This window comes from Balaenoptera borealis (genome assembly GCF_965194805.1).
Source record: "Balaenoptera borealis genome assembly, chromosome: 11".
Classification (NCBI taxonomy): domain Eukaryota; kingdom Metazoa; phylum Chordata; class Mammalia; order Artiodactyla; family Balaenopteridae; genus Balaenoptera; species Balaenoptera borealis.
In genome coordinates, this window is record NC_138868.1 from 6182045 (window position 1) to 6205796 (window position 23752).

General features: G+C 55.4%; 2 protein-coding genes across 4 annotated transcripts; one reads left to right on the forward strand and one right to left on the reverse strand.

Annotated features, from left to right (window-relative positions):
- Nucleotides 1–42: 42 nt before the first annotated feature.
- Nucleotides 43–13059, reverse strand: ACTN3 (actinin alpha 3). The gene is made up of 21 exons (XM_082340809.1): nucleotides 12859–13059; nucleotides 9172–9286; nucleotides 8874–8993; nucleotides 8485–8571; nucleotides 8316–8403; nucleotides 7761–7839; nucleotides 7591–7672; nucleotides 6774–6859; nucleotides 6389–6481; nucleotides 5694–5924; nucleotides 5421–5568; nucleotides 4235–4385; nucleotides 3562–3670; nucleotides 3325–3465; nucleotides 2883–3065; nucleotides 2068–2202; nucleotides 1793–1972; nucleotides 1223–1369; nucleotides 1062–1127; nucleotides 425–583; nucleotides 43–342 (listed from the first exon to the last, which is right to left on the reverse strand). Exons 1-21 carry the CDS (start codon nucleotides 13006–13008, stop codon nucleotides 184–186), a joined length of 2709 nt encoding a protein of 902 aa, XP_082196935.1. The 5' UTR covers nucleotides 13009–13059; the 3' UTR covers nucleotides 43–183.
- Nucleotides 13060–13861: 802 nt separating this feature from the next.
- ZDHHC24 (zDHHC palmitoyltransferase 24) lies at nucleotides 13862–21552 on the forward strand. 3 transcript variants are annotated; one of them, XM_082340879.1, is made up of 3 exons: nucleotides 13862–14221; nucleotides 15406–15683; nucleotides 18977–21552. In XM_082340879.1, the coding sequence occupies exons 1-3, from the start codon at nucleotides 13941–13943 to the stop codon at nucleotides 19270–19272; spliced, it is 855 nt and encodes a 284-aa protein (XP_082197005.1). In that variant the 5' UTR covers nucleotides 13862–13940; the 3' UTR covers nucleotides 19273–21552. The 3 variants fall into 3 exon arrangements, with proteins under 3 accessions (XP_082197005.1, XP_082197006.1, XP_082197007.1); XM_082340880.1 differs by lacking the exon at nucleotides 13862–14221 and adding an exon at nucleotides 14232–14413; XM_082340881.1 differs by lacking the exon at nucleotides 13862–14221 and adding an exon at nucleotides 14232–14392.
- The last annotated feature ends 2200 nt before the right edge of the window (nucleotides 21553–23752 follow it).

Here is a 23752-nt window from a genome sequence, read left to right on the forward strand (position 1 = left end):
AAGGCTGAGGGCCCAGCTTCTGCTTCAGGAAGCAAAAGGAGATGGAGAGAGGCCCACTATGGCTTTTTATTGAGACACACTTGGCCGGTCATTCTCTAGGGCCCTTGCTCCGAGGGATGGATGGGATCAGCCAGAGGAAGCACCCTCTCTCCGGACTTGCACAGGGAACCTCAGGGGTCGAGGTCAGAGGTCGCTCTCCCCGTAGAGGGCACTGGAGAAGGCCACATAGTCCAGGGCTCCAGCTGGAGCCCCGGCCCCCTTGTAGGGCACCATGCGGTGGATGCAGTACTCGGCCTGCTCAGCTGGGAGTTCCCGCCGCAGCTCCTCAGGCGTGATGTAGTTCTGGGGAAGAAGAGGGATTGAGGGCCCACAGGTCCTGTTCCTTGCCCCCGCCCGCCAGCCCCCTGCACCGCCAGGGACTCACCTTGTCTCCCGCCAGGATCTTGAACGAGGCCACAACCTGCTCAGCCGTGTCGGTCTCGGCTGTCTCTCGGGTCATGAAGTCGATGAAGGCCTGGAAGATCACGACCCCAGCTGCGTTGGGGTCCACCATGGTCATGATTCGAGCAAACTCCACTTCCCCCTGCAGGGTTAGAGGCCGGGCACCGTGCCCGGGGGGTGCTTAAGCCAGGAGGGCTCCTGGTGTCCCCCTGGCCTGACAGCTCCAGTGACAAGGTGCCCCCTTTCTCCATGGACCGTCCGCTGCAGCCTTAGCTGTAGGTCTGGGAAATCCTTTCTGCTAGGCTGTGCTCTGCTTCCTGCCCATGGCAGTGCCCCCTGCTGCCCGTCGGTCCTGACCTTTTCCTGGGCCTCTCTGTAGTGCTGTTTCTGTGATGTAGAAACGTTGCAAGCTCAGGCTCTGGAGTCACACAGAACAAGGTCCAAATCTAGTGTCTTTGGGCAAGTTAATTTACCTCTCTGAGCCTTTGGTAGCCCCTGTGTGAAATGGGGTAATTCTCCCCAGCCCCAGGGGGTGGGTGAGGAGGAAATGAGGTCATGTGTGATGTGGAAGGGACACGGGCACAGGTGGGATGGCTGGGACGCGGCTGGGGGACACTCACCAGGTCGTAGCCCATGGAGATGAGGCAGGCCCGGAAGTCGTCGGGCTCCATCATGCCATTCCGCTTCTGTAGTGAGGGAGCAGATGTCAGGCTCAGTCCCCAACACCCGCCCCCCTGCTGCCCCTAAGTCCACCACCGCACAGGGCTAAGCCCCTGCTGACCCGGTCAAAGTGGTTGAAGGATGCCCGGAACTCGTTGAGCTGCTCCTGGCTCAGGCCCTTGGCGTCTCGGGTCAGTATCTGGTTCTCCACCTCGTTGATGGTGCGGGCAATGGAGGTGAGCAGCTGCTCCCAGCCCACACGGATGTGCTGGGAAAGCAGAAAACAGGCTGGGTCAGTGGGTGGCCAGTGCCTGGCCACTAGGTCTGGCTCCACCCCCAATTCACTGTATGACCCTGGACAAGTCCTCCCCCTGGCTGGGCCTCTGTCCCCATCTGGAGTTTCCACAGAGTGACGTCCAGTGGCCCTTCCTGCCTTAAAATTTGGTGATTTATTACGTATTACGTATTGATCAACCAGCCATGGCCAATCCAGGCCTGGGTTTAGACTGCTCTGTGACTGGCCAGGTCACTTTCACTCGCTGGGTCTCAGTATCCCCACAAGTACATTGGGGGACCTGGCCATGCTGAACTGGGGAACCCCTGGGGCAGATGTGCTGTGTCCAGCTGTGGCCGCCCCAGGCTTCCCCAGCCACTGCCGCCTCCCCTCTGTCCTGAGCGGGTGTGATCCCACCTCCATGCTGTAGACGGTGTGCTTATTGTCGAACACCGAGCCCTCCTGCAGCAGCTGGTGGTCACCCTCCAGCCGGTCGATGTTGCTCTTGTAGTTGATGATGTTCTGCTCCTGCTGCCGCAGCCCCGCTATCTGCTCCTCCAGAGAGCCGGTCATTCCCGCTGCCAGGCGCCCCACTTCCTGCAGGGGGAGCCGGGCAGAATGAGGGCTCCCAGCTGCCGGTGGCCCAGCCCTGGCCCTACTCCCCCGGGCTGGCTTCATGATCCCAGCCTTACCTCCACCTTCCCCTGGATCCAGGGCCCGACGGCATTGGCCTGGGCTGCAAACTGCCGCCGGAGCCTCTCATTCACCTGTTGCCTTGTCAGCTCCTCATGCAGCGTCTGGTCACGGCTGGGTACCAGCTTTAGGACCTGGGAGGGAGGCTGGTTGTGCCAGGGGCAGCTCTGGGAGTGGGAGATGGGCTCCAGCCCCTCACACTGCTCCTGCCGCTCTGAACCAAGGCCTCAGGGCTCTGTGGGGGGCAAGCTCTGAGCACTCAGCCTCTCTAGGCTTGTTTCCTCGTCTGCAAAATGGGGCCCATGACATCATTCTTAATGAACTTAGATTGTTTTATAAAGGATGTCCACACACCGGATCTAATTCTGCTTCAGTCAGGCCTGACAGGGGCTTCCCTGGTGGCACAGTGGTTAAGAATCCGCCTGCCGATGCAAGGGACATGGGTTCGAGCCCTGGTCCGGGAAGATCACACATGCCGCGGAGCAACTAAGCCCATGTGCGCCACCACTACTGAGCCTGCACTCTAGAGCCCGCGAGCCACAACTACTGAAGCCCGTGTGCCTAGAGCCCGTGCTCCACAACAAGAGAAGCCGCCTCAATGAGACGCCCGCGCACCACAATGAAGAGCAGTCCCCACTCGCCGCAACTAGAGAAAGCCCGCGCGTAGCAACGAAGACCCAACGCAGCCAAAAAAAAAGAAAGAAAAAATCACGCCTCACAGGAAAATGCTGCTGTTATGGCCATTTTACAGATCAGGGTGGTTAGAATGCATCTGAGCGGGGAGAGGCAGGGAAAGGCCACAGGTGGCACTGACCGTGTCCCACTTGGTGTTGATGTCCTGCGGGCTGAGGGCGATGTAGGGGTTGGTGGAGCTGGGCCGCAGCCCGTATGTTTGGCAGATCTTCTGGATCTCACCCTGTATGTTCAGGATGGCTCCCCTCTCTCGGTCGGCCTCAGGCAACGTTGCCTTGAACTGCTCGTGTGCTGTCACCAGGCTCTGGGGAGGGCAGGCAGGAAGCATCAACCAGCGCCCCTACTTCCCGCAGCAACGAAGGGCAGCAGCGTGCTCTGGGCCATCCAGTGGGGCCAGGGCAGCGGTGGCAGGAGAACCCAGGCCTTCCGTCTCCCAGCACTCGGGAACTGGGGTTTTTCTCTGGCCCCCCATTCCCCAGGAGCCCAAAGGGGTGGCTGACAGAAACAGGCCGCTTCCCTGTCATCTCATCCCACCGCCCCACACCTGGAACCCCTGTGCCCACCTGCGTCTCCTCCACCGAGTGCACCAGCCACACGTCCTGCAGGTCCTCCACGGCGCCGTCCAGCCAGTTGTTGAAGGGCGCTACCCGCCGGGCAAACTCCAGCTGCAGCTGGTCGATGGTCTCTAGGAGCTTCTCCATCCGCTAGGGGCCACAGGGACGGCCAGTCAGCAGCCTGCCCAGCAGACCCTCTCACTTCCTCCAGTGTCCAGCCTCCACCTCCCTGGCCCCCAACCTCACCTCTAGCGCATCCCGCCTCTTCTGGGTCAACGTGCCCAGGTTGTCCCACTGGTCACAGATGGCCTGGCAGCGGCTGTTCACCGAGGCCACCTCATGGTAGTCTAGATCACTAGGGGCAGGAAGGGGGGCAACTTTGGGGCCAGACTCCAGCCCAGATTTCTTCCTGACTGCCCTCCAGGGGCTGGAACCTGGGCACAGTGGTGGTGAAGGCATAAGGGAGCCAGGGGAGGTGGGGGCGAAGCGGGGCTTTCCTAGAGCAGGGGCTTCCCAGCGCATTCCTGGGAGAAGGGGGTCCTCAGCTCCAGTCCCTGGAGGAGCTTGGGTGGAGGGGCAGGGCCTGGAGTTTCGGGGGCCGGTTTCCAAGACGTGGCACAAGGCCCGGGCTGCTGGTGAGGATTGGGCCTGCCTGAAGCTGAAGGGAGCTGCCAGGTTTGGGGGCAGGTCGAGCGCCAGTGTGGGAAGAACGTGGGTAGCAGAGCGGGGTCTGGAGATGGGGAGAGGGTTACAGGAGGAGGGCAGAGTAAGTGGTGACGGGGAAGGACATGAGTACCAAGGCAGGGTTACCAAACCAGGGAAAGCAAAAGGTCTGGAGGGCTATGGGAGCAGGGAGAAGGGGTGGAGCCAGGTAGGGGCGTGGTCACCCCCGGGCTGCCCGGGGGCAATCCGCGCCTACTTGAGCTCCTGGGCCAGCGCAGCGATGTGCTCCACGCGGTCCTGGTGCGCCGCCAGGTCGCTCTCAGAGGCCTCGTGGCGCCGCAGCAGCGCCCGCACCTCCTGCAGCGAAGCCGACTCGTAGTCCCGCTGGCTCAGCATCTCCTCCTTCCCTGCTCGGAGAGAGGCCCGGCTCAGGTCACCCAGCAGCAGCCGCGACAGGAGCAGGGGGTCCAAGCCGGGCTGTGTGACCATGGAGGGCCCTCATCTGTGAAATGTAGGTGACCACACCTGCCCAGCCTACCCTCGGGGTTTGCTCTGAGACACTAGTGTGATAAAGTTAAGTGAAGCTCCTGTTCCAGGGCATGGCCCGTGAGTGATGTCAGGGTCCCTTGACCCTGCACGATTTGGGGTGGCCCTTGGTACACTTCTGGTATTATTCGATCGCAAAGTGCTTTCCAATGACTCTGTGAACCCAGTGAGCCCTTGATCCATTTTTCCTTTGCTTACCCAGTGCCTGGCACTTGGTAGACCGTCTATGAATATTTGTTGGATGAATGAATAATGAATGTAAAAGTGCTTTGAGAATGACAGTTACCATAATTATGCACATAAGACCACAGTCACAGTAATTGCAGCAGCAACCATTTATTGAGTGCCTCTGCATTTTGCAGAGAAGGTAACTGAGGTTTAGAGGTTCAAAGACCTGTCAGGATCACATAAGTGGCCGTATATTTAAGGAATTATTCTGTCAAACCACTGCTGTTCAATATGTCCATAATCCATTATTAGCGTTCATTATTTTTTTAAGCAGGACTCATTCAGTTATAGGATTAAAATCCTTGAGAGAATACAGAGCGAATGTTTTCACCCAGTGATATATTTGATTCATGCAATATTTTGGCATCAGTATACTTTGGGTATAATGTAAATTATGTTAGCGTGGGGACTCACCTTTGGACACCTGCCACATACACAAATAAAGTGCTAAATGACAAATTAATCAGAGCAGACCTTACAGAAGACCAGAGCCAGGAGAAAGGGGCCTGAGTCTACAGATAAAGAAACTGTGGCCCCAAAAGGGGCAGTGGCTTGACTGCACAGCAAGTCAGGGTGGGACTAGCAGACAGACCCCCAGCTTCCTTGCAGAACGCCTACCCCCGACCAGTCTCCACCCCAGGACAGAATCAGGCCCCAGAGGTACCTACTCTGGGTCCAGGCTTCGTGCAGGGAGGCCTTCTGCTGGAACTTCTCTGCCAGGTGCTGCAGCCGCTGCAGGCGCCGGATCTCCGAGAGCAGCCAGTCCTCATAGCCCTTCTCCGCTTGCTGCAGCGCCCCCCATGCGTTGGCGATGTCCTGTGGGGCAGGCAGAGGTGCCCGCCATCACAGTTCACCCATTGTACGGATGGGGACAGAGAGTCCAAGGTCACCCGGAGGATGTGGGCAGGGCTGGGGTCACCACCTCCCCTGGCCTGGCTCACCGAGACCAGCTTGCCCTCAGATGGCATGAAGGCGGGCCGTTGGCTCAGCCGCAGCTTGGTTTGCAATGTGTTGAAGTTGATCTCCAGCTGGCACTTCTCCTGCACGCGGGGCGGCTTGTGCAGGCGCCGGTAGTCCCGGAAGTCCTCCAGCCTGCGCTGCATGGCGTTCATGCTGGGCTCGCCGATGCGGTTCTCCAGCCACGGCACGGTGCGGCGGATCCATTCCAGCAGCTGCGGGGCCAGGCAGGGGCAGAGCAGAGAGCGCTGAGTGGGCCTGCTCACCTCGCCCACCCCTCTCCACCCAAACCCAAGCTGTGGCCAGAAGGCCGGGCCTCAAGCAGGGTGAGGGTCCCCGCTCGTCAGGGCAGGAGCAGGATGGTTAACTTCTGAGTCCAGGGACCAGTGTAGGTCGGCAAAGCACAAAGGGCCAGGAGACTGGCTAAAGATGAGTGAATGGAGAAATGAACGAGTAGCTGGATGGATGACGAGTGGATGACAGGAGCCTGGGTGGGCGGAAGGGGGCAGGGGGTGGGTAAAGATGGCAGGAGGAGGCTGGGAGAGGCCACGGCTACTCTGAGGAGAGGGAGGCTCTGCAGGTCCAGGCCAGGGCTCAGCTGGGTTGGGAGGAGCGGCAGGACCGGGTTGGGAGAGCACAGGTAGGGGAGAGGGGGCGGTCCTCTCAGCCCCAGCCTCACCTCACTGGCCAGCTTCTCGTACTCCTCCATCAGCTTCTCGTTCTCCTGGTTCACGGCCAGCACCTTGCAGATCCTGTTGGCGGCTGTCTCTGCCTGTGGTGGGAGTGGGCAGAAGGGCTGGCGTTAGAACAAGCTGCCACAGACACCCCCGACCCAGCCTCCCTCTGTAAACCCTTCAAACCTGGGCCCATGCAACAGAGGAGAGGATGAGGGGGCACACCTTGTAGGGTAAGGATGGGCTTCCAGGCCAGAGGCCTCCGCGCCTGAGCTCCCCCAAGGATCGAGTATGTGCGGCTGGGACGGTGGCACTCCCACCCACATGGGGCCTGGCACCTCCAAATGTGGAGGTGCTGCCCAGCCCAGGCAGCAGCAGCCGAGCCCCTACCTGCTCCGCCCCCGCGAAGGCGTGGTAGAAGCAGGAAACGTAGGTCATGACGGCCTTCTCATCGGGCTTTGGGGTGTTCACGATGTCTGCGGGATGGCAGCGAGGTGTCGATTGGCCGAAGCCAGGGATGGGGAGTGGGCCCCTGTCCCCACCCAGGCAGAGAGTTCCCTCGGGACTGTAGGGTGCAGAGACATCTAGTCATGGCCACTAGCTGCCAGATGCCCCAAACCCAGCTCTTCCCTGGAGCCCTCTTGGATCACCCCAGGGCCTAGCAACCTCCCCCTCTGTGGGGTGAGGAGAGCATGAGGGCGTGGGTGAGTGAGCAGACACTGTAGCCCTGATGAGGCCCCAGTTCGCACTGCCTGGTTTCTCTAAGCATCCCATACCTTGGTCTGTCTGTCTGTCTGTCTTTCTCCTAAGTTCACATCCAGGGTACCAGGCACAGTAGGTGCCCAGAAAATGTTTGCTGGTTCAACTGACTAAAGCCTTTATAGGCACAGGGACAAGAGGCAGGACCCACCCGAGAGCAGCTCCCAGGATGGGTGACCGTCATGCCGCCAGGTGACCCAGGTAACTGGGTGGAGCCATTACATAAGGCAGAGGCGGCAGAGCCTGGTTCCACTGGGTGGAGAGGGACAGGGGACCGGATAAGGGCTCCTGGAGAAGGGGGCCTGTTGGCAAGGAGGATTCGCCCAGGGAGCAGGGTGAGGGGCAGAGCATTCCAGGAGGAGGGAGGAGCAGGGGCAAAGGTGTGGAGGTAGGACCGTGCGGACTGGTGCGTAAGCGGAGTCCTCGCCCCGGCGAGGCTTACTCTCACCTTCTGCATCCAACATCTTGGGGATGTCCAGGTACTTCTCTGCCACCTCGAAGGCAGTGTTCAGGTTGCCAATGGGGTCATCCTAGATGGTGTGCGGGAGGGGGGGAGAGGTGAAAGGTCAGCTGAGGGCAGAGACTGGGGAGTCGGGGCTGGGGGTGGTGGAGGCCTACCTTGCGCAGTTTGGTGTAGTCAATGAGGTCAGGGCGGTGCCGGTGGATGAGAGCACAGAGGGCCAGGCCATCCTTCCAGCTGGACAGAGAGAAGGGGAGTATGGGAGTCCAGCCTGGGTTCAAGCTGCGGCCCTGTCCTACCCTCGTCCCAGGAGCACCCCTATCAGGACGGCCTCATCTGTAAAATGGAGTAAAGTCCAAACTCCTTGGCTTGGCATTTAAGGCCCTTGATTGCCAACCTGGGACCATTTCCTCCAAGCTCATCATGGTTCCTTCACATCCTTGTACTTAAGCTACACCAGTTTCTAGATGTTTTTGGTCTCCAGGTCTTTGCTCACAAGGTTCCCTCTGGCTGGAACACCCTTCCCGGGATGTCTCCCGTGCTCCCTCCTCCAGGAATTTCCCCCTTGCCCTCCTGGATTCGATTCAACATTGACCGAGTCCTCCTATTTTCAGACACTGTTGCAGGAACTTGGCTGTGACCTCTTCTGCCTCGTGGCTTATGCCAGGGCCCAGAGCCCGGCTGAGGCCCCACACACTGATGGGCAGACGGACCTGGTGTGGAAGTTCTGCACATTGACGTTGCGGTACGGCGCCGTCTTCCGCTGACACCACAGGAGCAAGCCCTCCTTGGCCGAGGTTTCTGGGCGGGGACGGGGGTGAGTGTTGGTTGGGGAGGGCTTTGGGCCAGCCCTCTCACCCTACCTGCCTCCTTGCCGCTCACCTTCCACGGAGATGTCCTGGATGGCGAAGCGAAGGATGATGGTCCAGATCATGCCCAGGGTCATCTTCAGGTTCCCGTCGACAACCTCTGCAGAGTGGGGGGGTGGAGACACACTCCGCCTGGCACTCGAGGCCTTGGCTGCCCTCCCCCTGCTCCGCCCTCTGGCCCTTGTCCCCATCCCAGGGCCGGCACCTAGTAGGTAGGTGCTCAATCATTTTCCTTCAAAATGATTCACTGAACACCTACTGGGTGCCAGGTCCTGCGCTGGCACTTTGGGTACCTTGGCTCCTGACAGTCCCGCCTGCGAGGCACGGACGGTTATCCCTATTGTTGAGATGAGGGACCGCACCCCCGGCCCCTGCCCAGGCCTCCTCCTGCCATCGCCTCACCTTCGGCACCGATGGACACCAGCTTCACCCCCTTGCTGGCAATGAAGTCCAGGGCCTTGTTGACATTGGCGATCTTGTGGAAGCGCATCTTGCCTTTGTCTGGCCTGGACAGCCTCTCTCCTGGGTGTGAGGGGAGAGGTCAAGGGTCAAAGGTCATGAGAGGAAGCTGAAGACATGGTCCTCAAACTTCCCCCTCCCTCAGCAATCCCCCTCCAGCACTCTGATGCCACTACTCCCCCAGCTCTCTGGGTTTTCCCCTGGGTCCTGGGGTCCCTGTGCACTGATTTGCACCCCTCACCTGAAATGACCTCCAGGAGCAACATGAGTTTGAGGCCATTGCGGAAATCCTCCTCGATGTTCTCGATCTGGGTGCCAGCCTTGCGCAGGTGTGAGTTGCACCAGGCAGTGAAGGTCTGGGGGCAGAGGACAGTGCTCAGACCCTAGTGCTGAGGACAGCGCCCTGGCTCCTCTGTCAGCGCAGATCTCAGAGCCCAAGGCCCTGGATTCAAGTACTGGCTCAGCCACTGACTTGCTGTGCATCTGGGGCCAGCCCCTTTCCCTCTCTGAGATTTAATTCTCCTGGAAAAGGAGAAATGGGGTCTGGGGCCCATTCAGGTCCCAGTTTGGACTTGGGGTGCCTCACTGCCGGCACAACAGCTTGTGCCAGTCTCAAGCACTGAAGGGGGAATTAGAAATCTGTAAAGCAGACACTCCAAAGTGTGGGGCTCTCTGAGGCACAAGGGTCAGTGCAGGGTGATACTGCCTCAAATCTGAAAAATTCTGGGTCAAAGCACAGATAGCTCTGAGGGACTGTGCACCTGTGTTTTTATTATCTCAGCTTCACCGACCTCTTAAGGCTGTTGTGAACTGGCCTTCAAGCAGACCATGAGGCTGCAAGAGCTTTCTGCAGGCTGTAGAGGATCAGCTGGACACTCAGGCCCAGCCTGACCTAGTTTCTGGAGGAGAGTGCCCTCCCTCTCCGGCCAGAGTGTGCTTCCGCCTCAGCCTCTGTCTGAGATGGGCAGGGTGCTATATGGCTGTGTGTCTTTGGGGGATGGCAGTGACCTAGAGCTTGGTGCACAAGTTTCTACCAACCTACCAAGCCTCGAGGCCCTGGATTCTGCCATCAGCACTCCTTGGTGGAATCCATACTTGGGCTCCAATCCCAGCTGAGCTACTCACTCTCTGTGACCTGGGATGTGCCCCTTGACCTCTCTTGGGCTCAGTCTCTCCATTTGCACAATTAAGGGTTCAGACTCAGTGATGTCTCAGGTCCTTCTTCCCCTGACCTTGCAGGATTCTGGAACTGAGAGCATCCCCCTGCCACCGCCAAGCAGATACTCCAGGGAGGTGGCCCTGGAAATCATTTGGAATTCTTTCCCTCCGCTGTGTAAGTGGGTGCTGAGCACTAAATTGACGGGGCCCCGAGCACAAGAGAGGGCAGTTGGATTCTCTGGACTTCCTTCCAACCCTGGAGTCTCAGATGCTCTGGGTCGAGATAGGGCAGGAGGAAAGGCAGGACGGGGGGCCTCCGTGGTGGAGGAAAGGGCATTCTTTCATCTGACAAACATGACTTTTAATGAGATTTGCTCCTTGCCCTAAAGGAACTCACAGTCAGTCAAAGAGTCCTGTTGGTCTGAGAAGTGCTGGGGAGACTAGTATTGGGGAGACTAGGGGAGGAGTTCTTCATATCAAGTGGGGGACCTCTTGGGGAAGGTTAATAATTGATCAGAACTGTGATGGAAGAGCAGGAGTTACTCAGGCAGGGAAGGGCAGGCAAGGGCATTCCAGGCAAGGGCAGCCACACGGGCAAGTGCTTGGCGACGAGAAACAGTTACTAGGTCTGCGGGGCTACAGCTATCCGGGCACTGCTCTGGGGGTGTTGGGGTATACGTGGTGAGAGGCAGGCCGGAGGGGCGGCAGAGGCCAGGTCATGCACGATCTTGAGTGCTAAGCCAGGGAGTCTGAACTTGATCTTGAGGGCAACAGGGGAAGCTTTCAGGCACAGGAGGGGGAGGGGCAGCACTGTGTTTTAGAAAGCTCATTCTGGTCGCAGAGGGGAGGCAAAGGGCTTGGCAGAGCAGAAGGGAGAAGTGAGGAGGTGCCGACTGAGACCAGGGTGAGGGAGGAAGGGTGTCAGTGAGTGGGACAGGGCAGGATCAAGTGGATGAGATGGAAACATTTGTCCTTGCTAGAATATAAGCTCCCTGAGGCGGGGTCTTTACTTTTGTCCCCTGCTGAATTGCTGGCACCTAAAACAGTGCCTGGCACATACTAGGACCTCCCTAAGAAACAATGAATGAATGTTTGCAATGAGGTTGAATAAAGAGGACTCGGTTATCAGGTGGGAGGAGGCAGGAGTGCTTCAAGACATGGAGGAGAAGCAGGCATGGGAGTGGGACTAAAGCTGAACACAGAGATGTTCATTACATTGTAATAAACAATGTTAGATGAGAAACAACCAGAATGTCCAACTCCAGGGGGTGCTGATGAATTTACAGAGCGTCTACTCTATGCAATCATTGAATGAGTCGATGAGGTGGGTGGCTGTAAGTTGGGTTGGAAGGATGCTCCTGATATTTTAAGTGATGAAAGCAAGTTACAGACTAGCCTGTATCTTATGAGGGGCATGTGGACCTGGATCTGGGAGAGGCCTGGGTGGGTGGGTGGGTGGGTGGGGGGATAGGAGTTGTTGCAGAGCAGATGGCAGCTGGAGCCAGGGGCAGGGATGACATCACCGGGAGATTGCTGGACCCAAGGACCACAGCCCTGCTTGGAGACAGGTGCAGGAGGAGCCTGGGGGGAGGCGTGTCACCCCGGGCACCCTAGCTGAGTCAGCTGAGCCTCCCAGCCCCTGGGGTCATCTCCTGTCAACTAACCCAGTGGAAATGCTCTGATTCTAAATTCTGGGATTCTCAGATCCTGCAAATTCCACCAAACACCCCTGTTCCCCTGCCCTTTCCTGGACTCATACACTGTTGGCAAGTGCTGAGCAGGGTCTAATGACCTTGTGGTACACTCCTACCGCTGTCCTGCCACACTCCCCAAAGTTTCCTCACTCCAGCCTGGATCATTTTCTCTTTTGGGTCCCCAGGTGTCCTGCCCCCTCCACTTGGGAAAGTCTGGGAGTGAAAATAGATCGGGGAGGGGAGGCCCGAGTGCCTTACAAGGCTGGGCCTGGGCAGCAGCTGCCCATGTGCCCCTCTCAGCTCCTCCAAGGTGCTGCCTCAGCACGAAATGTCTATCTGGCCAGAGAGTCAGGTTACCTACCACGAAAGGGAACCCAGGGCTCCCCTCCTCCCCGACCTCATGGCCTTTTCAGCAGATTCAGGGCCGCTGGGGTGAGGAGGGGTATCTTGGGAAAGAATGGGGGTGGGGCAAGCAATGGGCAAAGACCCTCAGGTTGCGGGGCGTCCTGTTTTCTGACAGCATATGATTTGGGTCCTATCTCAGCCCCAGTTTCCTCATTTGACAGTTGGGATAGAGTGACCACGGACACCACGCTGGAGAGAACATAGAGAGGGTGGGGAAGGGGTCTGGGACGGTTACCCCTTCCCCACACTCCCAAGTCCTCTAGCTGCCTGGCTGCAAGTCCGCAGGTGGGGTCTGGGAATATTTCACTAGAGAGTGGGGTTGTGGAGACAAAGATCATTCTTCCCTACCCCACCCACACCCCGAACTTGGATCTCCCGGGCTTTGCCCAAACCATATTCCTTAGCAGAAGTGGAGCAGTGGGCCCAGGGGAATGAACCCTGTGGGGTGGGGACCCCAGAAATTCTTCTTGTCCTCCTAAACCCCTCGTGAGGGTCTCCAGCCCTCTATTCGGGCCCTGGGGGACAGCAGAGGACTGATGGGCAGAGCCTGGGCGAGGAAGTGGCACTGAGGGTTAAGACAGGCTCTGCCCTCGACCTGCTGAGATGCCAAGGACAAACCGCCTGGCTTCTCAGGCCTCAGTTTTGCCATCAGGAAATGGGGTAGCACTCACTTTCCGCTGCTGCTTCTCCCAGGCCGGGTCCAGCAGCAGGTCGCGGTCCCAGTCCTCCTCCTGTTCCATGTACTCGCCGCCCCTGCCGCCGCCGCCCGCGAAGGGCCCCTCCGCGGTCCCCAGACCCTCGGGCTGCATAACCATCATCATCTCGCTCGGGCTCCTGGCTCCGCTCCGCTCGGCGGGCTCCAGAACATGGGGGCCGCGTTAAGTAGCGCCCGGCCCAGCCCCGGATCGGATTCCCGCTAAATATGGGGGAGGAGGGAGGGGCCGGATGGGGGCGAGGCCACACGGGTCGGGACCAGGCAGCAGGTTGTCCTGAGGCTAGGAGACTGCAGAATTTGGGGGCACTGGGGTGTACCCCGTGGCGGAGATCCGGGGTTCGCGTTCCGGCTCCGCAGCTTGGGCGCTGTGTGACTCTTGGGAAAGCCACGGGCCCTCTTTGAGTCTGTTTCCTCACGTGTACAACGAAGATGACGATAATAATAGTGGCTGCAGACTGCTCTAGAAGCTACCTTTTGGGCCTCCTCATGACCCTTTTCCTGCGCCGCGCTGGTGGGGAACAGGGAGCACTATTCCCATTTCACAGTCAGAAACACCGAGGCGCCGAGCTGTTTTGAATGTTTTCTGGGGTGATGAAGGGAGACACTAGAGCATGGGGAGGGGCTCCAAGGCAGCTGGATGGGCCAAGGCAGGGGTAATATCGGGGCGACTAGGGTGAGAGGGGTAATATGCTGAGCCGCGAATCCCCGACGCCACCGAGGCTGCAACTCAACCCTCCCGGAGGGCCGGCCAGCGGCACCAGTGTGCGGGACTTCTGCGGGAGGGGCGGGGCCTGAGCGGGTGGGCTGTAACCGCGCTGCCCTACCGGCTTTAGCGCCAACGAGATTCCAAGCATCTCTTTGGCTCGTTCGGCCGTTCAATCACATCTCCGTATCTGCGGGCCCTCCCCGTGAACCTGAACGCTCACTCACCACCTTCAGAGCTTCTATTGGTCGTAGCAGACGTCCGTTTGCCACTCTCCCCGCCCCAATACGGAAGCGGCGGGGTACCCGGGATCCGACCGCTAGTGGGTCCAGGCCATGGGGCAACCCTGGGCTGTGGGGGACGCGGAGGCGGCGTCCGCGCGGCTTCCTCTTGTGCTCACCGCGCTGTGGGCCGCGGCCGTGGGCCTGGAGCTGGCCTACGTGCTGGTACTGGGTCCCGGACCGCCCCCACTGGGACCCTTGGCCCGGACCTTGCAGCTTGCGCTGGCAACCTTCCAGCTGCTCAACCTACTGGGCAACGTGGGGCTCTTCCTGCGCTCGGACCCCAGCATCCGGGGTGTGATGCTGGCCGGCCGTGGTCTGGGCCAGGGCTGGGCGTGAGTGGGGCACGGGATCTGGCGGGGGGAGAAGCGGGAGCTTTGGGCAGGGGGAGGGCCTCAGGACCTGAAGATGTTAGAACCAGTTTACAGTAAGATCCGCTTGAACCAGACGGCAGAAGGAGTATCATTCATCCACTTACAAATATTCGAGTACCTACTACGTGCAAGGTACTATTCCAGGCACTGGAGGTACAATAAAACATATTCCTGATTTCAGGGAGGGGGCAGATGATAAACTTTAGGCGTAATAAGTCAGCAAATAATGTAGTATGTTAGAAGGTGTTGGTGGTAAGGAAACAGAGCAGGATAAAGGAGACTCAAATTGCAGTTTGAAACAGGATGGTCAAGGTAGGCCTCATTGAGAAGGTGGCATTTGAGCAAAGACTTGAAGGAGGGGGGAGAGTTAGCCACAGTCATCTGGGGGAAGAATGTTCCAGGCAGAGGGAACAGATAATGCAAAGACTCTGAGGCATTTGTGTGCCCAGCATGTCCCAGGAACAGCAAGACAGCAAGTGTGGCCAAGGTGGAGTGAGGGGGGAGAAGAGAAGTCAGAGACGTAAAGACCTTGTAAGACCTCGAAGACTTTGCTTTTCACTAGAAGTGAAATGGAGAGCCATTGGAGGGTTTTGAGCAGAGGAGGGACGTGACTTAGATTTTATTTATTTGATTTATTTTTTTCTTGGCCGTGCCAGGGATCGAACCCGGGCCCTCGGCAGTGAAAGCACGGAGTCCTAAGCACTGGACCTCCAGGGAGTTCCCCTGACTTAGATTTTAAAAGGATCAGTCTGGCTGCTGGGGTGAGACTACACCAGCTGGGACAAAGGTGGAGTCAGGGAAGCCAGGCAAGAGGCTGTTGCAATAATCCGGGGGGGAGCTCATGGTGACTTGGACGGAGGTGGTAACAGTGGAGGACAGGAGAAGTTTGCTTCCGGATGTTAGAGACCAGAGAAAGGCCTCAGGACTGGGGCTCTCAGAGCTGGAAGAGCCCTCAGACCTGCCGTGCCAGGAATGGAAGGGCCTGGGAAGTGGTGTTTAGCCTGCATTTACCTGTGAAGAACCTGAAGCTTAGAGAGGGCAGGGGCTGTGCCTGCTTCCCCAGGATGGGCTCAGGGGCTGACCGGGCATGAAATGGGGCACTCAGAGCTGCTGGGGGAACTGACCCTGTGGTTCCTTCCCTGCAGTTACTGCTACCAGTGCCAAAGCCAGGTGCCACCGCGCAGCGGGCATTGCTCTGCCTGCCGCATCTGCATCCTTCGCCGGGACCACCACTGCCGCCTGCTGGGCCGCTGCGTGGGCTTCCACAACTACCGGCCCTTTCTGTGTCTGCTGCTTCATGCCGCAGGTGTCCTGCTGCACATCTCTGTGCTGCTGGGCCCTGCCCTGTCAGCCCTGCTGCGAGCGCAGACACCCCTCCACACCGCCGCCCTCCTCCTGCTGCCCTGGCTCATGCTGCTCACAGGTGGGGGGCCGGGGAGGCCTGCACAGGGAGGCAGAGGCCCATTCTGGTGGGCGATGGGATTTCCGGCTGGTTCTCCAGGCAGTGCCCTGGGGACCTAGTCCCAATGTCAATTACGGGAGGTGAGGGGGGCCTGGTATTCACTTGGGTGTGCGGTCTGGTAAAATACAGGGCCTCAACGTAGGTACAGAGTTCTGGCTGAGCGAATCAGGGGAGGGTTCCAGAAGGTGGTGGCAGGGGAGGAAAGACTAGTGGGATTTCACCTAGAGGGGGATGGGACGGTGAGAGAGCATTCTAAGTGGGGGGCATTCGGAGCTAGGGGAGCAGCTTGAACAAAGGCTTGGAGGTTGGGCATGGAGTAGTGAAGGCATTTGATGGGAATTATGAGAATTAAGGCTAGGGCAGTAAGTGAGGACTGGATGGTGGAGGGCCTTGAATGGAGTGTGAGGAGATGGTCCTTACTTGACTGGGCAGTGGGGAGCCAGTGAAAGTTACAGGCAGGGGAAGGTCCAGTCTTGGAAGTGGGGAGGGGACGTTTTGAATCAGGAGACTGATTGAGAGGCTGTGTTCTGGTTGACACTTTCCTCTGACACCACCCAAGGTAGAAACCCCACTGGTTTTTTATACTTTGTTCTCTGCCCCCCAAAATGCTTCGGGCTTTCTTTTCCCTGACTCCTTCCTCCTGACCTGTCCACGGTCCTCTCTGTAACCTTGTCCTGCAATTACTAAACTCCCTGACCACTCTGAATAGTGGCTCTGTCTCCTCATCCTATCCAAGCCCAGCTCTGTCCCCAGGACCCCCCTCCCTGCAGCCCAGAGGGGGTCTTGGGAGGCCCAGTGGGGCTGTCAGGGTCTTCCTGTGCCCACACTGGCTTCCTGAGCAGCCCTCCTCTGCCCTCCTCATGACCCCCTGCCTCCACTGAGACTCAAGCCCTCCAGCTGCTCCTGTCTGCACGCCCCCAACCCCCGGTCATCCACGGTCTCCCACTTGCTCCCCGCAGTCACTGAAGACTTGCGCTCCGGCCCCTCGTCTCCCTCTCAGCCCTGGGCCTTGCTGAAGGCATAGGTATCTGAAAGTGTGGGTGAATGGCCCCAGTCGTTCAGCCTCTTGACCTTCTCCTCCCCTCCTCCCTTCCCCTACTCCCACATCCCCCCGCCCCGAGTCGTGTCAGAATCCAAAGTGTGTCACCTCCCAGAGCACCCCATGTCACCCCTCTCTCTGCCCCCACCGCCTCTCCTATCCATCTCTCACTCTGTGCTCCGCGACACCTGCTCCAGAGCTCCTGGCCCTCACCTTTCTGTCCATCAGCACCTTCCCCGCTCACTGCCCTAGGTCCAGCGTAGCGCCCTCATTCCACCGGCCTTCTGCAACATTTCATCTCAAGCCTTTTTGCTCCGTCCTCCTTCCGCTGTGCCTTCCTGGCTTCTCTGTGTCTGCCCTTGGCTGTGGAGAGCTGCCAGAGATGCCTGGGACTATGTGGCAGTTGCTATCATGCCACGTTCATGGCTGCTGACCTCAGCAGGCCCTCAGCGGTGCCTGGCCGCCCTGCTTTCTCATAAGCTTCCTCCCCCTAATGGCTGCAGCTCAATCCTTCCCACTTTCCTGTCCTCCAAGCCCCAGCCTCTCTTGAAAATACATCACAGAGGAAATTAGACATCAGATGGCACGTCCAGAATCGGCTGTCCCGTCCTGGGGGCAGAAGCTGACTGCCCCAGCTCCTCCTGGTGCCCGACCCCTCCTCCCCTCTTGGAGGCCTCACACCGTGTGTCGTTTCTCCTCCTGCCACTCCAGGCTCCCTCCACTGGCCTCCTTCGGGTTTTCCCACCTGGTACAAAGCCTCTCTTCACCCCACGTCCTCCTCTTCCAGCTCATGCCTTCTGGCTCTTCCATCAGCAGCCAAGTCAAAGGACTTGCCTGGGCTCATAGGCTGCTTTTCCTTGCCTCCCACCCAGTCCTCCACCTGCTCCAAACTGACTTCTGCCCCCACCCATCCTCCGAGACTGCCACAGTCCCCAGGCCTCTGTCTCCACAAAACCCAGAGAACCCTTCTGTGTTCTTTTCTTGCTTATGAGACCTTTCAGCCTCATAAAACTGCTGGCCTTCAGCCTCCTTAAAGGGCTCTACGCTTGACGTCCCCGACAGCTTGTACTTTGGGGTTTCCTCTTTCCTTCCTGGTTTCCCTATATCTGATCCCTAAGGACCTGGTTTCCTGGCTGAGGTCGAGACGCCGTTCTCATCTCCCTACACACTCTGCCGGGTCTCGGAACCGCCCGGGTACCAACCACTCACAAATCTGCGCATCCAGCCTGGGCTTCTCTCCTGAGCTTCCAGAACTGTCCACTCACTTGTCTCGCAGGCACCTCTCCATCCTGCCTCAGGACCTTCAAACAGAATGTGTTCTCCCCTCTTCACTTAGCAAGTACCTCCTTAACCTTCAGGCATCACCCAAAATATCACTGTCAAAATAGATGAAGTTTATTTCCCTGAGCCTCTTAATACGTTTCCATGTCATCTCCCCGCCAGTAGGCTCTCTTTTTTTATTGAAAAAACATTCACATAACATGAAACTCATAATTTTAACCATTTTCAAGTGCACAATTCAGTTGCATTTAGCATATTCGCAGTGTTGTGCAGCCATCACCACTAATTCCAGACCATTTTCATCGCCCCCAAAAGAAACCCTGTACCCATTAAGCAGTCACTCCCTATTTCTCCCTAGTGCCCCCAGCCCCTGGCAACCACTAATCTTCTGTCTCTATGGATTTGTCTGTTTGGGACATTTCATATAAATGGCACCATACGATACATAACCTTTTGTGTCTGGCTTCTCTCGCTCGACATAACATTTCACGGCATCTTGTAGTTCATTAGTTCACCTGATACTTATTACCTACTGTGGGTCAAGATGATGCAAGATGCTGTACTTTTCCATTGTCACACACATCACAGCTGTAATTAAGTAACTGAGACATGATCTCTTGAATGTCTGTCTGTGAGCTCCCTGAGGTCGGAGATGCTACCTGCCATTCATCCTGGTATTCATGGGGGGTGCTCACAAGTTTGTCATGCATGAGTGAAAGTCACATCTAGGGCAGGGGGCTGTGTCTGCCCGTTTCACCGGTGTGTTCCCATCAGCCGGCATGGGTTGGCCAGGGAGCAACAACTCGGTGTTTGCTGAGCGGAGCAATGCGCCCTGCTTCATGGTGGAGTAGGGGACGGGAGGAGTGCAGGAGCTGGGCTCTGGGACGGCTGGGCCTGCTGCTTCTCCTTGACCCTCTCTGCTCTCTCCTTGCAGGCAGAGTGTCTCTGGCGCAGTTCGCACTGGCCTTCGTGACCGACACGTGTGTGGCGGGTGCACTGCTGTGCGGGGCTGGACTGCTCTTCCATGGGATGTTGCTGCTGAGGGGCCAGACCACGTGGGAGTGGGCTCGGGGCCAGCACGCTTACGACCTGGGCCTCTCCCACAACCTGCAGGCGGCCCTGGGGCCCCGCTGGGTCCTTGTCTGGCTCTGGCCCTTCCTGGCCTCCCCGTTGCCGGGGGACGGCATCACCTTCCAGACCACAGCTGATGTGGGACTCATGGCTTCCTGACTCCAGGAAGAGCCTGAGCTGTACGAGGAGTGGGGAACAGGAGAGGGCACTCAAATAACTCATTTCAGGCCCACCCCCAGCCTCAGAAGGGGAGGCAGGCTGGTACGCTGGTACTTGATGCCTGCTTTCAGCAACTCGAGCCCCGCCCTTAGCCTTGCCCTTGCCCAGCTTGGACTCCTAGTGTCCAGGGTTTGGACCCTGCGGCTCTGCCTCTATCAGTGGCCCCTGAGTACAGCGAAGGGTCTGGCAGGGGGCTGCTCGGCCTGCCCAGCTGCCCCTTTGCCAGGTTAATAAATTGCCCACTTGGTTCTTGGACTCCCTCCATCTTTGTGGGTTTCTGGACCTTCACTGTTTCCTGGGCTGCTGTTTTTGGTTCCTCTGATTGTCAGGCCTGGGAACCACAGAATGCTTGAGGGTGTGAGGAGCCAGGGCTCTGCCTCCTGCGGCCTTGGGGCGGGGGGTGGCCAGCAGCTTAAGGCAGAATGTAGTGATCCAGGGTATGAGAATCCAGAATTCTTTCCCAGGTTCAGTGCTTTATAGTTAGGAACACTTCACAGCAACAATTTCAATGAACTTCTCTCCAGCTAACCCGGTGCACTGGGCAGCAATTATGTGGGTGATAAAGCCCTGAGAGTTGATGTGATAAGATCACGTGGTAGTAAATGGAGGAGTCCGGATTTGAACCCAGATCTTTGTGCTTTCTCCTTCACCCTTGAACAGCCGAAAAAATCAAGGCAGAGTAATCAGGTGGGGATGTTCAAGCATCTGTGCTGGCTGGATGGTGCTGAGACTGGTAAGCTCCTCCTCTCTGGACTCTTCAGGAGCTACTTGTTAAACACTTTTATTTAAATATAGTAAATAGACATTTCCAGTTAAATGTGGCAGGTTTAAACATGTGAGTTTGTTTCCTCTTAAAATCTAAAATGATAGTAAAGAAATTAAAAATGGTGTAAATTTACAAAGACAAAGAAAATAGGAGGGAGACAGAGCACTAGACCAAAGAGCCTGACAACATTCTGAAAGATGGAAAGTGGATAGAGGCTAATTTACTCTCTTAGAGAATTAGAACTTGAAATTAAGCGTTCCCCTCTTGGAGGGGCCGAGAGGCAGCCCGATTGCCCCCAGGAGCCCTGGAGAGGTTCACCATGGAAGGCAAGGTTTGGGGCTGACAGTAGGGATGGGACTGATTCAAGGTCTCTATGAGAAGCAGCTAGGTTGCCCCGCCCCCCAGGACCCACCTGACCCCTTGCTACCCTGCTGGGGTGGAGGCGGGGGCTTTTCGAAGAAGCTTTGCATCTCGGGGGCCCTGGGGAGGGTGGGGGTGAGGGACTGGACCAAAAATGGAGTTAAGTGAAAACCTACAAGTGCTGCTGGGGGAGGAGGGTAGTCCTTCAGTGACATGGCAGGCTTGCCTTCCAAGAACCCTCAGAGAAGCCCACCCTTCTGACAGGCCCCGCCCATGCCCACAAAGGTTTGAGCTGCTAAGACTTCTTTGTTTTTCTGAACAGCATGCTCTGTTACTAGTTTTTAACTCTGTTAGGAACTTGGTGTACTTGTCACTTTGTGCTGTACATAAGCATTGGCAGACTTCTGTTTCCTCTACTGCTTTACCCCTCACCCTCCAGAATATCTTTTCTTGTTTTTTTTTATAGTGAAAATATACAAGGAAATATTTATAAAATAGAAACAACACCCTCCCCCCCCCATTTAAGAAATGGATACTATTTCCTTTGAGGTCCCTGCTGTGCCCCTCCCTGGTAGAGGAAACACTGTGCTGTCTTAACCATCCCCTTGCTTTGCTCTGTGATTTTATTACATATGTTTGTACTGGTTTTGCATGTTTTTGAATTTTATATAAACGGAGCCACACCGTGTTTATTCTTCTGTGATTTGCTTTTTCCTTCAATAACATGTTTCTAAGATTTATCCAAATTAATGTGTGTGGCTGTAGAGCATTCCTTTTCCTTGCTGTACAGTGATCCATTGAATATACCACAATTTATTTTTCTCTCTTGTCCCACTGATCATTTTATCTACCCCTGTGTATGATCTCCTAAGATCTATACTTGGCCCTTGCTCTTCCATATAAATTTTAGAATCAGCTTGTCAAGTTCTACCAATAAAAACCCCCCTTGAAATTGTGAATGGAACCTAACTGACTCTATATAGATCAGTTTAGGGAAAATCAACATCCACATGAAATTGACTTTTCCAGTTCGTGAACATGGTGTATCTCTCCATTTAATGTTTTCAATAAAGTTATGTATGTTTTCTCATAAAGATCATGCCTTTTTTCTTTAGATTTATTCTTATGTATTTGATATTGTGATGCTATCATCCATAGTTTATGAAAATAATTTTCTTATGTCCAGCAAATCTAAAACTTATTATTTACTTGAAAGTTCTTCTGGGTTTTCTGTATTTATAATCATATCTAGGAAAAGATAGTTTTGTTCTTCCTTTTTAATTTTTATATCTCTTACTTTTAATTTTTTTGGCTGTGCCACGCGGCCTACAGGATCTCAGTTCCCCGACCAGGGATTGAACCCAGGCCATGGCAGTGAAAGCCCAGCATCCTAACCACTAGGCCACCGGGGAACTATCTCTTATTTTTCTTGCCTCTCTGGGTGGAAGAAAGGGTGGCTACCCTTGACTTGTTTCTCACATTAGACGGAATGATTTCAATATTTCACCATAAAATATGTTTGCTGTGTTTATTTATTTAATAGATGACTTTTATTAGGCTGAGAAAGTTCCCTTCTATTCCAAGTATGTTGAGTTTTTGATTCTTTTACTTTCATTCTCTGCCTCTTAAGAATGGCCTGTAGATGGATTGTTTAAATCTTTGTCTTCTAATAACTGAAGTATAGTCAATTTTTTTTGGCCACGCCACACAGCATGTGGGATCTTAGTTCCCTGACCAGGGATCAAACCTGTGCCGTTTGCAGTGGAAGCACAGAGTCTTAACCACTGGACTGCCGGCCAGGGAAGTCCCAGTATTTAGTCATTTTTATCTGTTGTAATTAACGTTCTTGGATATATTTCTACTCCTTTATTTTGTGCTATTGTCCTATCTTGTCTAGTTTTTTACCCTTTTAAGTTATTTTTTGCTGGGTGTAGAATAGTTATTTCCTGTCAGTATATTGAAAATATTCTGTCTTCTGGTGTCTATTGTTGCTGTAAGTCAGCTGTCATCTATTTCATTGTTTTGTTGTTACTGTTCCTTTGAAGATACTTTCTGTCTCCAACTGCTTTTAAGATTTTTTTGTCTTTGGTATTCTACATTTTACTGTGATGTGTCCAAGTGTGGTTTTCTTTATATTTATCTAAATGGGATTCCTTAGGTTTCTTGATTCTATGAATTGATGTCTTTCATCAGTTCTAGAAAGTTCTCAGTCATATCTTCAGATGTTTTCTCTGTCTCTACTGGAACTCTGATTAGACCTTCCTACTCCATCCTCCTTGTCTTTTTAAAAAAAAATATTTATTTGGCTGTGTCGGGTCTTAGTTGCAGCACACAGGATCTTTAGTTGCAGCATGCGAACTCTCAGTTGTGGCATGTGGGATCCAGTTCCCTGACCAGGGATCGAACCCAGGCCCCCTGCATTGGGAGCACAGAGTCTTAGCCACTGGACCACCAGGGAAGTCCCCCTCCTTGTCTCTTAATAGCTCCTATTTTCTCTGTTTCTAGCATTCTGAATAATTTCCACAAATCTATCTTCCAATTAAGTCTTTCATCAACTGCTAAACCAATCTATTTAAGTTTTTTTTTTTTTTTTTTTTTTTTAGTGGTTGTACCAACTCATCGAGTTTTATGTGTCAAATGTTTTTTCATTTCTAGAGGTTCTGTTTGGTTCTTTTTCAAGTTTGCCTGATCATTTTATATACTCTTGCTGTCTTACATTTTAAGTTTTTTAAAAAATAATCTTTTTCTTATTTATTTATTTTTGGCTGTGTTGGATCTTTGTTGCGCGCGGGCTTTCTCTAGCTGCGGCGAGCGGGGGCTACTCTTCATTGCAGTGCGCGGGCTTCTCATTGCCGTGGCTTCTCTTGTTGCGGAGCATGGGCTCTAGGTGTGCGGGCTTCGGTAGTTGTGGCTCGTGGGTTCTAGAGTGCAGGCTCAGTAGTTGTGGCACACGGGCTTAGTTGCTCCACGGCATGTGGGATCTTCCCGGACCAGGGCTCGAACCCGTGTCCCCTGCATTGGTAGGCAGATTCCTAACCACTATGCCACCAGGGAAGCCCAAGGTTTTTTTTCAAATTATTATTATTATTTGGCCATGCCATGAAGCATGTGGGATCTCAGTTCCCTGACCAAAAATTGAAGAATTATGAAAAAAGACATGGGGTCCAGGAATTAGGGAATCTAGCCCAGAACATGGCAAACAGAATTCCCAGGAGAAGTGCTCACTGCAGTTCTAGAGAGCCAACAGCATTCACTTAGGCGGGGGATGAACAGAAGTGTACAGAAAAAAGAGGA